This window comes from Rhinoraja longicauda, chromosome 6, assembly GCF_053455715.1.
Source record: "Rhinoraja longicauda isolate Sanriku21f chromosome 6, sRhiLon1.1, whole genome shotgun sequence".
In the NCBI taxonomy this organism is placed as follows: domain Eukaryota; kingdom Metazoa; phylum Chordata; class Chondrichthyes; order Rajiformes; family Arhynchobatidae; genus Rhinoraja; species Rhinoraja longicauda.
The window spans coordinates 21229395-21245604 of NC_135958.1; the positions used below are offsets into that span (position 1 = coordinate 21229395).

General features: G+C 45.0%; 1 protein-coding gene across 8 annotated transcripts in view; it reads right to left on the bottom strand.

Moving 5' to 3' along the window:
* zc3h18 (zinc finger CCCH-type containing 18) overlaps positions 1–16210 on the bottom strand; it is a 120995-nt gene that overhangs the window by 19391 nt on the left and 85394 nt on the right. For all 8 annotated transcript variants that reach the window (XM_078400685.1, XM_078400691.1, XM_078400687.1 and 5 more), the window contains one exon: positions 10627–10761. In XM_078400685.1, the coding sequence (XP_078256811.1) occupies positions 10627–10761 (135 nt within the window). The remainder of the gene's footprint in view (positions 1–10626; positions 10762–16210) is intronic.

Consider the following 16210-nt stretch of genomic DNA (forward strand, 5'->3'; position numbering starts at 1 on the left):
CAAGTCACCCTGCAACCTCATAGCATCTTCCTCACAGTTCACACTGCCACCTAGCTTTGTATCATCGGCAAATTTGCTAATGGTACTTTTAACCCCTTCATCCAAGTCATTGATGTATATTGTAAATAGCTGCGGTCCCAACACCGAGCCTTGCGGTACCCCACTAGTCACTGCCTGCCATTCTGAAAGGGACCCATTTATCCCCACTCTTTGCTTTCTGTATGTCAACCAACTTTCTATCCATGTCAGTACCCTACCTCCAATACCATGTGCTCTAATTTTGCCCACCAATCTCCTATGTGGGACCTTGTCGAAGGCTTTCTGAAAGTCGAGGTACACCACATCCACCGGCTCTCCCCTGTCAATTTTCCTAGTTACATCCTCAAAAAATTCCAGTAGATTAGTCAAGCACGATTTCCCCTTCGTAAATCCATGCTGACTCGGAACGATCCTGTTACTGCGATCCAAATGCTCCTCAATTTCGTCTTTTATAATTGACTCCAGCATCTTCCCCACCACTGATGTCAGACTAACTGGTCTATAATTTCCCGTTTTCTCTCTCCTTCCTTTCTTGAAAAGTGGGATAACATTAGCTACCATCCAATCCACAGGAACTGACCCGGAATCTATATAACATTGGAAAATAATCACTAATGCGTCCACAATTTCTAGAGCCACCTCCTTAAGCACCCTGGGATGCAGACCATCAGGCCCTGGGGATTTATCAGCCTGGAGTCCCATCAGTCTACCCAAAACCTTTTCCTGCCTAATGTGGATTTCCTCCAGTTCCTCTGTCACCCTAGGATCTCTGGCCACTAGAACATCTGGGAGATTGTTTGTATCCTCCTCAGTGAAGACAGATCCAAAGTACCGGTTCAACTCGTCTGCCATTTCCTTGTTCCCCATAATAAATTCCCCTGCTTCTGTCTTCAAGGGACCCACATTTGCCATGACTATTTTTTTCCTCTTCACATACCTAAAAAAGCTTTTACTATCCTCCTTTATATTATTGGCTAGTTTACCCTTGTACCTCATCTTTTCTCCCCGTATTGCCTTTTTAGTTATCTTCTGTTGCTCTTTAAAAGAGTCCCAATCCTCTGGCTTCCCGCTCTTCTTTGCTATGTTATACTTCTTCCCTTTTATTTTTATGCTGTCCTTGACTTCCCTTGTCAGCCATGGGGGCCTCTTACTCTCCTTAGAATCTTTCCTCCTCTTTGGGATAAATTGATCCTGCAACTTCTGCATTATTCCCACCTGCCATTGTTGTTCCACAGTCTTCCCTGCTAGGGCCTCCTTCCAGTCAATTTTGGCCAGCTCCTGCCTCATGCCTCTGTAATCCCCTTTGCTATACTGTAATACTGACACCTCCGATTTTCCCTTCTCCCTCTCAATTTGTAGAGTAAAACTTATCATATTGTGGTCACTGCCTCCTAATGGCTCTTTTACCTCAAGTCCCCTTATCAGGTCAGGTTCATTACATAACACTAAATCCAGAATTGCCTTCTCCCTGGTAGGCTCCAGTACAAGCTGTTCTAAGAATCCATCTCGGAGGCACTCCACAAACTCTCTGTCCTGGGGTCCATTACTAACCTGATTTTCCCAGTCTACTTGCATGTTGAAATCTCCCATGACCACCGTAGCATTACATTTGCGACATGCCAATTTTAGCTCCTGATTCAACTTGCACCCTATGTCGAGGCTACTGTTTGGGGGCCTGTAGATGACTCCCATTAGGGTCTTTTTACCCTTACAATTCCTCATCTCTATCCCTACTGATTCTACATCTCCTGATTCTATGTCACTCCTTGCAAGGGAGTGAATATCATTCCTTACCAACAGAGCTACCCCGCCCCCTCTCCCCACCTGCCTGTTTTTTCTGTAGGTTATGTACCCCTGAATATTCAGCTCCCAGCCCTGGTCCTCTTGTAGCCATGTCTCAGTGATTCCCACAACATCATACTTGCCAATGTCTAACTGAGCCTCAAGCTCATCCACTTTATTTTTTATACTTCGCGCATTTAAATACAACATTTTAACTTCGGTATTAACCTCCCCTCCCACACCGGTCACAATTAGCCCTGACCTTACTCTCATATCCCTTCTAGAACTTCCCTTCCCATTCATTCGAGAGTCCTTTACAGTTTCTCCTGTATTCGCTTACCCTTTAACTCCATAATAATAATAATATTCATTTATTGTCATTGCAACGAGTACAACGAAATTAAAAAATAGCCAATCCTGACGGTGCGTACAAACATATATGCAATAAATGCAAAAACAAATAAATACATAAATACAATTAAATACAATTATATTAAGTACAAGATTTTTTAACGGTGTTGCCTAGTGCAAAGGTAGTGTTCAGTTCTCGTATGGCCCTGGGGTAAAAACTGTTCTTAAGTCTGTTTGTTCGGGATTTGATCGACCTGAAACGTCGACCAGAGGGCAGATGAACAAACAGAAGGTGGCCGGGGTGGGATGGATCTTTTATTATTTTGCCTGCTCTACTGAGGCAGCGTAGTCTGAACAGGTGCTCCAGGGAGGGCAGTGAGCAGCCGATGATCTTCTGGGCCGTCGTGATGACCCTCTGAAGGGCCTTCCTGTCCTTTTCTGAGCAGCTGGCATACCATGTGGTTATACAGTATGCCAGCACACTCTCGATGGAGCAGCGATAGAAGGACAACATGAGCTTCTCCTGCAGGTTGGTTTTCCTGAGGATCCTCAGGAAGTGGAGTCACTGCTGTGCCTTCTTTACTGTGGTGATGGTGTTGGTAGACCAGGTAAGATCCTCTGCGATGTGCGTACCCAGGAACCTGAAAGCTGGTACCCTTTCCACACAGACCCCATTGATGTAGAGTGGGTCGTAATCTCCACTGGTTTTTCTAAAGTCAATTATAAGTTCCTTTGTTTTGGAGGAGTTCAGGACCAGATTGTTCACTGAACACCATGCTGCCAGCCTTTGGATTTCATCCCTATAGGCTGTCTCATCTCCTTCTGAGATGAGTCCAACCACAGTCGTGTCATCCGCGAACTTGATGATGGTGTTGGTGGGATGGGTGGGGGCGCAGTCGTGAGTGTAGAGGGAGTAAAGGATGGGGCTCAACACACAGCCCTGTGGTGAGCCGGTGCTCAGTGTAATGGTGGAGGAGAGGTGAGGGCCTATTTTGACGGTCTGGGGGCGGTTGGTCAGGAAGTCCTTGATCCATTGGCAGATGGTTTGGGAAAATCCAAGGTCGGAAAGTTTGGTGACCAGTCTGCTCGGGATGACCGTGTTAAAGGCAGAGCTGAAGTCGAGGAAGAGCATCCTCACATAGCTCCCCTGGTGTTCAAGGTGGGTCAGTGCAGTGTGAAGAGCAGTGTCGATGGCATCCCCTGTAGACCTATTTGCTCTGTAGGCAAACTGGTGTGGGTCGAAGGTGGGTGGGAGGCTGGCTTTGATGTGCTGCAGGACCAGTCTCTCGAAGCACTTTGTGATGACCGGTGTGAGTGCTACCGGACGGTAGTCGTTAAGACCGCTGATGACAGACTTTTTCGGCAGTGGGATGATTGTGGCGGACTTCAGGCAGGGAGGGATGGTGGATGTTAAAAGGGACAGGTTGAAGATTTTTGTGAAGACCTCAGATAATTGGTCTGCACATTCCCTCAGCACTCTGCCCGTCACACCATCGGGGCCTGCAGCTTTCCTGGGATTCACTGCTCTGAGCACGCGCTTAACATCATACTCCTGCACAGTGAAGGTGTTGCTGTCAGGTGCTGGAGAGGGTGTTATGTCTGCCACTGTAGCTTTCACCTCGAAACGAGCAAAGAAACAGTTAAGTTCCTCTGCCAGCGAGGCGTCGCCGTCGGCAGTCGTGCGGTTGCTGGTCTTGTAGTTGGTGATGTGCTGGATGCCTTGCCATACCCGCCGTGGGTCATTGTTGGAAAAGTGGTCCTCAATCTTCCTCTTGTAGGACGCTTTGGCATCCTTGATGCCTCTCTTCAGGTTGGTTCTAGCAGCACTGTATAGAGCTCTATCACTAGACCTGAAGGCGGTGTTACGGTCCTTGAGGAGAGACCTGACATCCTTTGTCATCCAGGGTTTTTGATTGGGATACAACCGGATGCGTTTGTCGACGGTGACATTGTCAACACAGTTTTTGATGTAGCAAAGTACAGTTGATGTGTACTCCTCCAAGTCATGATCCTCAAAAATATCCCAGTTGGTCCTTTCGAAGCAATCCTGCAGCTGCGAGGAAGCTCCTTCAGGCCATGTCTTAACAGTCTTTATGGTGACTGGAGCTTTCCTCCTGAGTGGGGTGTATACTGGAGTTAGGAATATGGACAGGTGATCTGACTGCCCCAGGTGTGGTAGTGGTGCTGACCTGAAACCCTTCTTAATATTTGAGTAAACCTTGTCTAGTGTGTTTTTCCCCCTGGTAGCACATCTTATGTGTTGTTCAAGTTTCGGGAGAACTGACTTTAGGTCTGCATGGTTGAAGTCCCCGGCTATGATGTGGGCTGCTTCTGGATATGTGCTCTGTTGTGAGTTTATTGCACCGAGCAGGTAGCCTAAAGCTGTGCTAGCGTTAGCATTCGGTGGGATGTAGACTGCTGTTACTATAACCCCTGTAAATTCGCGAGGAAGGTAAAAAGGCCTGCATTTAACTGTTAGGGACTCCAGATCAGGAGAACAGTGGCTATCTATGATTTGGATGTTAGTGCACCAGCTGTTGTGCACGTAAATGCATAACCCCCCCCCCCTTGCTCTTACCGGAGTCGATGTTTCTGTCCCAACGAAACGCTGTACGCCCGGCTAGCTCAATGGCTCCGTCTGGGATAAGTGGATGAAGCCATGTCTCTGTTACTAAGAGAATGCAACAGTCCTCCACGAGTTTGTTTGCTGATATCTGTAGTTTTAGTTCGTCCATTTTGTTGATGATGGATCTGGCGTTGGTGAGAAACATGCTGGGTAGCGGTGGTTTGTGTGGCTGTCTCTTTAGCTTGGCAAGTATACCGGACCGGCATCCTCGCTTTTGCTTCCTGTTTCTCCTCCGCCTGCGACGCCTGTTCGTGCCGACAACTATCCACGGAGCGCCCGGTGTCCTGGCTATCTCTTCCGGTATATTTCGCGGGTGTGGAAATTCGCGCACAAGGTCCCGATTGCACTGGAATCCTATGAACAGAAGATCCTTTCGGTTGTAGGTAGGATTTGCCTGATTTTCCTGATTTTCCTGACTAAATTTGACTAACAGACATAACACAGATAACACACATAAAACGCACCGAAAGGGAGAGCTGTGAGCCGCTGCGTCCGTGCGCGCCGCCAGTTTGTCAACCCCTCCCCCCCACGACTTAGTTTAAAGCCACACGTGTAGCACTAGCAAACCTGCCTGCCAGAATGTTGGTTCCCCTGCTGTTAAGGTGTAACCCGTCCCTTTTGTACAGGTCACCCCTACCCCAGAAGAGATCCCAGTGGTCCAGAAATCTAAATCCCTGCTCCCCGCACCAGCCCCTCAGCCATACATTCAAATCCCCGATCTCTCTGTTCCTGCCCTCACCAGCACGAGGTACAGGTAGCAGTCCAGAGATAACCACCTTCGACGTCCTCCTTCTCAGTCTTCTTCCTAACTCTCTAACTCACGCTGCAGTATCTCCTTCCTCTTCCTCCCGACATCGTTCGTTCCCACGTGCACAACTACTTCCGGTTGATCACCTTCCCTCGCTAGGATGTTCTGAAGCCGCTCCGTGATGTCATGAACCCTGGCTCCAGGGAGGCAACAATCCATCCTCGACTCCCGCTTGTCGCCACAGAATCTACTGTCCGTACCTCGGACAATGGAGTCACCCACTACTATGGCTCTTCCTGACCGGTCTCCCCGGTCGAGTTTCCTTGCCTGGGTTAGAACCGCCAACACAACTGCCGCTCCAACTGGAAGCGTCTTCTGCCCCAACAGTTCCCAATAGGGTGTACCTGTTTGCAATAGGCACAGCCACCGGGGTCTCCTGTAGTCCACGTTCGCTCCCCCCTGAAACGGTCTCCCACCTTCTCTCGACCTGGACCCTTGGCGTGACAGCCTCACAGTAGGTCCTGTCCAGGAAACTCTCGCATTCCCGGATGGCCCTGAGGTCAACCAGCTGCTTTTCCAACTCCGCCACACGTCCAGTCAGGAGCTGCACCTGGACACAGTTCTTGCAGGTGTAGCTCCCAGAAGCTCCAGCAGTGTCTCTACCTTCCCACATCCTGCAGGAAACACACTGCACCAACTTGTGCGCCATCACTTCGGTGTCAAAAACAATTCCGGCTCAAAAAAACAAGCGTAAGATCCTCACCTCAGCCTCCTCGCCAAAGACTCGCAGCCAAAGACTCGCACTTTTCTCACAGGGCACTTCCCTCAACAGGGCTGCACCCCTTGTGCAAGCCTTGCTTATTTCAGCCACTAAATTACTTAAATGGCCAATTTACCAATCGTCTGCTTTAATTGATCAACCAATCTCACTTCTATGCTGCCTTCCTGACCAGCTTGGACGACTTGGAGTTCAAACCCGCCAACCATCTCTCTGTGGCTCCATTGATGAGGATGGGTCACATGACTACTCACATTGAGACTTGAAAAATGCAAAATGTTCAGATCAAAGATAAGAATCTCAAATTAAAGCGAACACATCAACTGCTGCACTAGCCTTCTGTTTAAGACCCCCATGAAGTCCATCAACACTTGGGGACTTGTCAGTCTACAGCTCCAACAGTTTGCTCACATCACTGATAATAATTTTCTTCACATTCCTTCAGTCCTTCCTATTCTCAATTTACAGCTATTTCTGAGATTGAGAGTCAGAGTCACACAGCACACGCCCCTCAGACCACCATGTCCAGTGTCACCCATCACCCATTTACAATGTGGGCAATGCACCATCCAGTCTTTATACAACAACAACTTCTCTCTTAACAGCAGTGAGACAAGAGTTGGTTGTTGACCTAAGAGAGAGTAGTCATGTGACCCATCCTCATCAATGGAGCCACAGAGAGATGGTTGGCGGGTTTAAACTCCAAGTCGTCCATTACCCGATTCCTTCGCACTGATGTGGTGATCAAGAAAGCCTATCGGCATATTTTGTTTCTTAGGGGTCTGAAAAGATTGTGCACTTAATTCTCTTAAAGTTCTACAGGCGTGCTATTGTAAGTATTTTGATGGGATGCCTCTCAGCCTGGTGTGGCAACTGCTCTGATCTTGTCTGCTGAACCTGCAGAGAGTGGTGAATACAGCTTCCTTCTACCCTGGCCATCTTCACAGAGTCCAGATGAATTTTGACAAAATACCGCATGGCAATTTGGTTCGGTAGGTGAGATCCCACGGGATCCAGGCCGAGCTAGCCAATTGAATACAAAATTGCCTTGAAGGTAGGAGAAAGAGGGTGGTAGGAGAGGGTTGTTATGCAGACATTATAAAAATGATTTGGATGTGAATGAAGGTGGCATAGTTAGCACTTTGCAGAAAACACAAAAAAATGGCGGTTTAGTGGAAAGTTCTCTAAGATTTCAGCAGGATCTTGATCAACTGGGAGATTAATTCAGATAAATGTGAGGTATTTCATTTTGGTAAGACAAACCAGTGCAAGAATTACACAGTAAATGGTCGGGCCCTGTGGAATGTTGTAGAACAGAGATCTTGGAAAGCAAGTACATAATTCCAGAAAGGTGGCAACGAAAGTGGACAGGGTGGTGAAGAAGGCAATCAATATGCTTAGCGTTATTCGTCAAGGAATTAAGTATAGTTGGAATGTCATGTTACAGCTGCACGTACAAAAGGTTGGTATGGCCACATTTGGTGTACTGTCTACAGTTCTGCTTACCCTGCTAGAGGAAGAATGTTATTAAACTGGAACGGTTGCAAAAAAGATTTATGAAGACTTTACTGGGTCTGGAAGGTTTGAGTTATAAGGAGAAGCTGGTTAGACTGGGTCTTATTCCCCCAGATCGTAGGATGCTGAGGTTTATAAATTCATGAGAGGCACTGACAAGATGAATAGCCACAGTCTTTTCTCCAGGGCAGGAGTGTCTAAAATAGAGGGCAAAAGTTTAAGGCGAGAAGGGAAAGATTTAAAAGGAAGCCAAGAGACAACATTTTCAAACAGAGGGTGATGTGAATAACTAATGAGATGTCAGCAAGTGGTGGAGGCGAATATAATTACAACAGTTATGAGACACTTGAACAAGGACATGGATAGGAAAGATTTGGCGGGATGTGAGCGCAGGCAAGGGGAACTAGCTTAGCTAGGCAACCTGGTTGGCATGGACATGGTGGGCTGAAGGGCCCGTTTGCATGATGTACAGCTCTACTTTATTCCCTACATCTATTAAAATCCAAGCTTTGCTAAAACTGAGTACTATTTTCCTATTTATCTTTTCTACTCAAAACACTTCAATCATCTTTCCTGCATTGGAGTCACAAAACATGGTCCTTATACAAACTTGCCCCTCTCCCTAAAAAACATTAGAGCCATTAAGAGTTATAAATCACAAAGCGTTTCATATTCCTGAGAATTAATATTTCTTCACAGCTGGGTGATTTGTGTAATTTACTTTTAAAAACCTGTCCATTCATGTGAATTTCACTGGCAATGCTGGTATTTATTGTCTGCCGCTAATTGTCCCTCAGCCGAGGAAGCCGAGGCGGCACGGTAGCGCAGCGGTAGAGTTGCTGCTTTACAGCGAATGCAGCGCCGGAGACTCAGGTTCGATCCTGACTACGGGTGCTGCACTGTAAGGAGTTTTGTACGTTCTCCCCGTGACCTGCGTGGGTTTTCTCCGAGATCTTCGGTTTCCTCCCACACTCCAAAGACGTACAGGTATGTAGGTTAATTGGCTGGGTAAATGTAAAAATTGTCCCTAGTGGGTGTAGGATAGTGTTAATGTACGGGGATCGTTGGGCGGCGCGGACTTGGTGGGCCGAAAAGGCCTGTTTCCGCGCTGTATATATATGATATGATATGATATGAAGCAGTTGAGTCAATCACATTGGTGGGTCTAAAGAAAGGAGATTTCCTTTCCTGAAGGATGCCAGTGAACTAGATGCTTTGTGATAAATGTCAACAGGTTATCATCGCTGATTCCAGATTTCTTTGCCGTTGGAATTTAAATTCACCAGCTGGCATGGTGGGTTTAAAATATGTCTTTGGAGGCAAGGTGCCTTGGTCCAGTCATGACTACTGTGGCACTCTATGCAAATACAAATTAGATTCTCCCATTTACATGCAGCAACTAACCAGCTGAAATGTGATGCAATTACCCTTCAACAGACAGGCTCACCTTATGGGATTGTTTTCTCAATCCTCCCCTATTCACAATCAGTCATACAGGATGGAAACAGGCCATGTCGACCAAGATGCTCATCTACAATAAGCACTTCCCCCCCATGCATAACCCAAATTCCTCTAAATGTTTCCTATTCGTGTACCTGTCCAAATGTCTTACAAATGTTATTGTATCTGCCTAAACTACCTCCTCTAGCAGCTTGTACCTTTTGTGTGGAAAAAGTTGTCCCTCAGGTTCCTAAATCTTTCCCCTCCAACCTTAAGCCTCTGCCATCATGTTCTTGATTTTCCATCCCCGAGAATAAAACTGTGCACTTTCGCCCTATATAGGGGCCTTGTGATTTTATGCACCTCCATAAAATCACCCCTCAGTTCGACAATTTATCTTTCTATACTATCAAATTCTGTGAGGGGACGACCTGGGACATTAATAGCTTTGGTGATGACACTAAACTAAGCGAGAATATGTGCAGCAATGAGAATGCAAATTGGCTTCAAGGGGAGAGAGACAAGCCAAGTGAATTAGCAAAAAACTGACAATCTGGAGTATAACACCGAGAAATATGGGAGGAAAATAAATGTTACATAGTTAACATAATGACAGTGGCACAGAGATCACCAATCTTTTCCTTGGATGGCAAATCTATTATATGAGAGATCGAGTATCCTAGGAGGGCAGGGGGGGTGTTTCCCGGGCTACACAGCCTCAGAATAAAGGGTTGGTTAATCTGAACTGAAATGAGGAGTTTCTTCAGTCAAAGCATGGTGAGCGTTTGTAGTTTTCAACCTTGGAGGTTTATTAATAATACTTGGTACATAGAGAGCATTCTACAGTCTCCGAGTCAGAGTCACACAGCATCTCCGGCGCTGCAAGCGCTGTAAGGCAGCAACCCTGCCACCCGGTGAGAAATGAGATGGGTTCAGAGAAATGGAGAGTGCATGGAATTCCCAAAAGGCATAACTGCCATTGGTACAGCAATCAACAATTACCATTGTTATGTTATGATTTCTCTCGAATGCAAAGGTGCTTTTGCAGTCCGAGGTCACCTCATAGCCTACCAGTTCAGCTTTACACTTTAAAACAAATCTGTTGCATTATAATGTGAAAGTTGCTACTGCACTTAGTTTAGTGGTCACGGGATGGAAAAGGGTATAGCTCATCAGAGAAATGTATTGTTAAAACTGGCACAATTAGAATTAGAGGGTCTTCAAAGCCTGGGTGATCTATGCTACCCCGAATCAGTAATGAATGTAGACATATTATGAATGGAATATCCTGCAGTTTTGAACTGTTGATACAGACAATGTTGAGAACCTGATCATCAGCAAAATTACCTTTTGCCAGTGGGAGTTGGGGCATCGCCCGCTCCACTACCGCCACCTGTTCCGCCTTTGGTCTTTGCTCCTGCAGCATCTTTTGCTCGTGACGGAGAGGGAGTTGGGGAAGGCGAAGATGAGAATGATCGAGACCTGAGAAAACCAGGGTAAATGGTGAGAGTTGCACCATGTTGTTGATCCAATCATAATCCCTCCTCAGCTCAATTATTTTTTTTAAATCTGAAAACAATACACAATGGATCAAGCAACATTTGTGAAGAGAAAACCAGAGGTAATAATGACCAGATGGAAGGTTTGTGACACGAAAATTAAATTCCATTTTCCTCTCCACAGGTGCTGTCTGACCTGCCAAGGCTATTTGCAGTTAATGTAATTTTTGCATGAAGAAGCAAGAAAGCGTAAATATGCTTTCAGTCATTCATGGCTACTGGTTGCCCGTTATTGCAAATAACTTTACCAGAACCTTCTTTAATAATTATAAACTATTTGTAAAACCAAGCATCATTTCAAAATGAAATTGATCTTAAACATGCAGAGAAAAGCTACTGCAGAGCTGCAGGACTGAGTGTAAACAAGCTCATCTGCAACATTACAGCCTGATTCATTGTGTTTCTGCTCAGGAAACAGATCACCCTTCTAAATACCTGTTGAATAGTCGTTTTTCCCCTCCATCCATTGAGCAATGACTGGCTGACTCTCAAGCTGCCCACTTGTTTTCCCAGTTTCAATCATTGCAAGCGTCATTGATGACCAGCTCCACCCAAAACAAGACACAGGTTCAAGGTTTTCTTGCTTCACTGACAGCATTGTCACAGGAAATTGATCCACAGGATGTTGCAGAAAAACTAGAAAAATGACAGGAATGCTCAGCAGGCCAGGTTTCGCCTGGAGTTCATGCTTCAGTTCCACAGCTTTCCATCCCAGCTTGACACTGATCTGAAATGTTAAGTTACATTCCCCTCAGATGTTGCCTGGCTTTCAGAGACTTGCCAGCTTTTTGTGGTTTTTTCAGGCATTGAGCTCCTGATTTTGTTTTCACTCAAAGAATGCCTAAATTAGGGCGGTATGCATTAACAACTATGCCCAGAGGTCCTGTGTGACATCAAATCCAATGTTCAAAACTGCCTCCCAAAACAAGTTAATGAACTGTTTCTAATTCACACAGATGTGCGTGCAATAGTCCCAGTACTGGCAAAACCTTGCAGCCTGTGCGCACGACAGGCAAAAAACATGCAGGAATATTGGCTTTGGCAAAAAAAAGATTTGATGCAATTTTTATTAATTATCTTACATTAAAAGTGGCGCTTTTTGAAGCAAGAATTAGGACAGCTTTGTAATAACAAGTCTATTTATAAAAGGGATGCAGTCACAGACTTAGGCATGTTCAGACACAAATATTTCATTATAACATTATGTTAAGATAGTCAAAGAATTATACAGCATGGACACAGGCTATTTGGCCCAACTCATATATGCTAACCAACGGAATTATTACGGAATCAAGGGATATGGGGAGAAAGCAGGAACAAAGTATTGATTTTGGATGATCAGCCGTGATCACATTAAATGGCAGTGCTGGCTTGAAGGGCCAAATGGCCTACTCCTGCTCCTATTTTCTATGTTTCTATGTCTACCTCAATTGGTTCCATTTGTCTGTGTTTAGTCCATATTCCTTGAAACCTTTCCTATCCATGCACCTATTCAAGTTATTTTAAAATGTTGTAATGTATACTGCTTCAACCACTTCCCCTGGCGTGTCGTTCCACATACCCATCATCCTCTGTGTGAAAGACCCGCCTCTCATCTTCTTAAATCTTTTAACCCCCTCACAATCTAGTGAGGGAAGAAATATAGTGACCATCTACCTCATGTATTTAATAAATCTCTGTCATCCTTCCGAATCCTTTGATCGATTGAAAATAATTTGATCCTTTCCTGTAACTAAAGTCCTACAAATATTCTTACCATGTTTTCTGTACCCTTTCTAACTTAAGTAGATCTTTCCTATAGCATGGCATAGGCAAGTGTGCCATATGCCTTCTTCACCACCTTGTCTACCTGTGGTGCCATATGTAGGAGCCTGGACTTTATAAATGGAGATATTGAGAACCTAAGCAAGCAAATTACATTGAACCTCAAAACATCAATGCTTTGGGTGTAAGGCATCATGTTTGTATTTGGGAATAGTATGAAGGCTTTAGATGGTGCTGCAAAGATTTAGTTTAATGAGACCTTAAATAAGGTGCATGAGAGGTGTACACAATTACAACGTTTAAAAGACATTTGGATAGGTACATGGAAAGGAAAGGTTTAGAGGGATATGGGCCAAGTGCAGGAAAATGGGACTAAATGAGCATCTTGGTTGGTATGAAAAGTTGGGCCAAAGAGCCTGTGCCAATGCTCCATGACTCTAATGTATGATACCCGAGTTTGCAGATGATACCAAAATAGGTTTTAAAAAAAAAAGGCTTATTGTGATGAGGACATTGTGATTCTGCAATGATAGAGAGTGAGTGGGCGACAAGTTGCCAAATTAGAGTTTAGTATGGGAAAGTATGATGTCATGCACTTGGGTAAGAGGAACCAAATGCCAGATTTTCTAAATGGAAAAAGCAGCAAAGGATTGTCAGGGTTGAGAGGTATTCAAGTGTTCCACTGCATGAATCACACAAAAAAAATAGTAGATAGGTGCAGTTAGTGGTTAGGAAGGCAAGTGGTATGCTGGCCTTTAATTGCAAAGGTGTTGAAGGCAAGCTAACAAATGCTTTTTTCACTATCTTATCCACGGTCTCTATTTTCAGGAAATAAAAGACAGACTGTAATAAGGTTTTCAGAAGACACTTAATAAGGTGTCACAAAGGTTATTATGGTAAATGAAAGCTCATGGAGTAGTAAGTTACACATTACTGCATATTAGGCAGAAGATAAATTGGGTAACAGAAAAACAGGGAGTCGACATAAATTGCTGGCAAAGTGGTACAAGTAGTCTGCCAGAGGGATTGATGCTGGGGTGTTACAATTAATAAAATCATGTGGATAAAGACACCAGCGGTTCTTTTGCTGATGACACAAAAAAAATGGAAGGAATGTAAGTGAGAGATAGAGGAACAGATCTGTAGACGGATTACCGAAGATGCCAAAGCAACAGGGTTGTCTTAGTGGGTGATATTAACTTTTCTAATATTGACTGGGACTTGCACAGTTCCAAAGGCTTAGATGGGGCAGAATTTGAGAGGTGTATCCAAGAGGGTTTTTTGAAACAGCATGTGGATAGCACAACCAGAAAAGTGGACCTTGCTTTGGGAAATGAGTCTGGCCAGGTGTTTCAGTGGAAGAACATGTTGAAGATAGCGATCACAACTCTAAGTTTTAGGATTGGTTATGAAAAGGGAGAAGACTGGACCTTGCTGGAAGTTGCTAAATTAGAGTAAAGCAAACTACAATGTTATTAGGCAGAAGGGAACACTGGCAGTTATTGTTATTGGGCAGGTCCACTTCTGACATGTCGAAGTTGTTTAAAGGCCAGTTGATCGATGTTCAAAACCAGCATGTTCCCAGAAGGAGGAGAGATAACAATGGCAAAGTAAGGGAACCTTGGATGACTAAAGAAGTTGTCAATTTGGTCAAAAAGAAAAAGGAAGGGAATGTAAGGTTTAAGAGGTTGGAATAAGACAGGAATATAATGAAAGGACAAAACTCAAGTGGGCAATTAGAAGGGCAAAAGTTGAATTAAAGAAAATCCTAAAGCTTTTTATACTTATATTAAAAAGAGGATAACCAGGGAGAAGGTAAGACTGCTCAAGGATAAAGGGGGGCGGGGAGATTTGTGTTTGGAGTCTGGGGATGTAGGCAAGGATGAGGACAGTGAGAATAGTGTGGAGAATACTAACATGCAAGGGGAGTTTGAGATTAAGGAGCAGGAGGTGTTGGGGCTCTTGATAAGGATACAGTAGGTAATTGCCAGGACGTAATGGGATTTATCCAGGTTATTGAGAGAGGCAAGAGAGGAGATTGAGAGAGTCTTGACGAAGATCTTTACATCTTCGTTGGCCACAGGTGAGGCCCCGGAGGATTGGAGAGTAGTGAATGTTGTTCCTTTATTTAAGAAGAGAAGTAGAGAGAATTCAGAGAATTATAGGCTGGTGAGCCTGATGTAAGTGGTAAGGAAACTATGGGAGGGGATTCTTCCGGATAGGATTTACTCTAATTTCACAGGGAAAGGGTTAATTTGGGACAGTCAGAATGGCTTTGTACATGGCATATTGCGTCTTCGTAACTTGATTCGTTTTTAGAGGAGGTGACGAAGATGTTAGATGAGGGTAGGGAGGTGGATGTTGCCTACATGGAGTTTAGTAAGGCATTTGATAAAGTCCCCAAAGGTAGGCTGATCCAGAAGATCAAGATGCATGGGGTTAATAGTGACTTGGTCGTATGGATTCGGAACTGGCTTACTGATGGAAGACAGAGGGTTGTGATGGAAGGAATAATATTCAGGCTGGAGGTTTGTGACCAGTGGAGTTTCACAGAGATTTGTGCTGAGGCGTTTCTGATAGAAGTACAGGTGCTCCTTGACTTACGATGCTTCGACTTACGATATTTCAAATTTACAATGGTGCACAGCAGTAGAGTTGCTGCCTTACAGCGAATGCAGTGCCAGAGACCCAGGTTCGATCCTGACTACGGGTGCTGTCTGTACGGAGTTTGTACGTTCTCCCCGTGACCTGCGTGGGTTTTCTCCGAGACCTTCGGTTTCCTCCCACACTCCAAAGACGCACAAGTATGCAGGTTAATTGGCTTGGTGTATGTGTAAATTCTCCCTAGTGGGTATAGGATAGTGTTGATGTGCGGGGATCGCTGGTCGACGCGTACCCTGTGGGCCGAAAGGGCCTGTTTTCGCGCTGTATCTCTAAACTAAACGGCAGCGAGCCGCAGCTCCCAGTCAGCCACGCGATCGGGTGTATTAATGCATTTTCAACCTACGATATTTTTGATTTACGATGGGTTTATCGGAATGTAACCCCATTGTAAGTCGAGGAGCATCTGTATATACAATGAAGAGTGGCATGGATAGGGTGGACAGTCAGAATTGTTTTCCCCAGGACATAAAAATCAAATACTGGAAGACACAGCTTTAAGGTGAGATGGGCAAAGATTAAAGAAGATGCACAGGACAGGTTTTATTTTTACCACAGAGGGTGGTGAGTGCCTGGAAAGCAGAGGGTGGCGAGTACCTGGGATGGTGGTTGAAGCAGATACATTAGTGGCATTTAAAGACTTTTGGATAGGCATATGGATATGCAGGGAATGGAGGTATATGGGTTTATGTACAGGTAGATAAGTGATGATCTTGGCATCATGTTCAGCATAGACATTGTGGGCCAAATGGCCTGTTCTGGTGCTGTACAATGTTCTATGAACGGGTACCTGACTGAATCATTAAGACGTGGAGGGGCCATGATCTGCTGGATGTGGAGAGATTTGAACTTGAGCAGAGCCCCATAGACCTCAAGCCTGCTCCACCATTCAACAAGATCAGGCCTGATTTAACTGCAACCTCAGTTACATATTCCTGTCCAGTCAT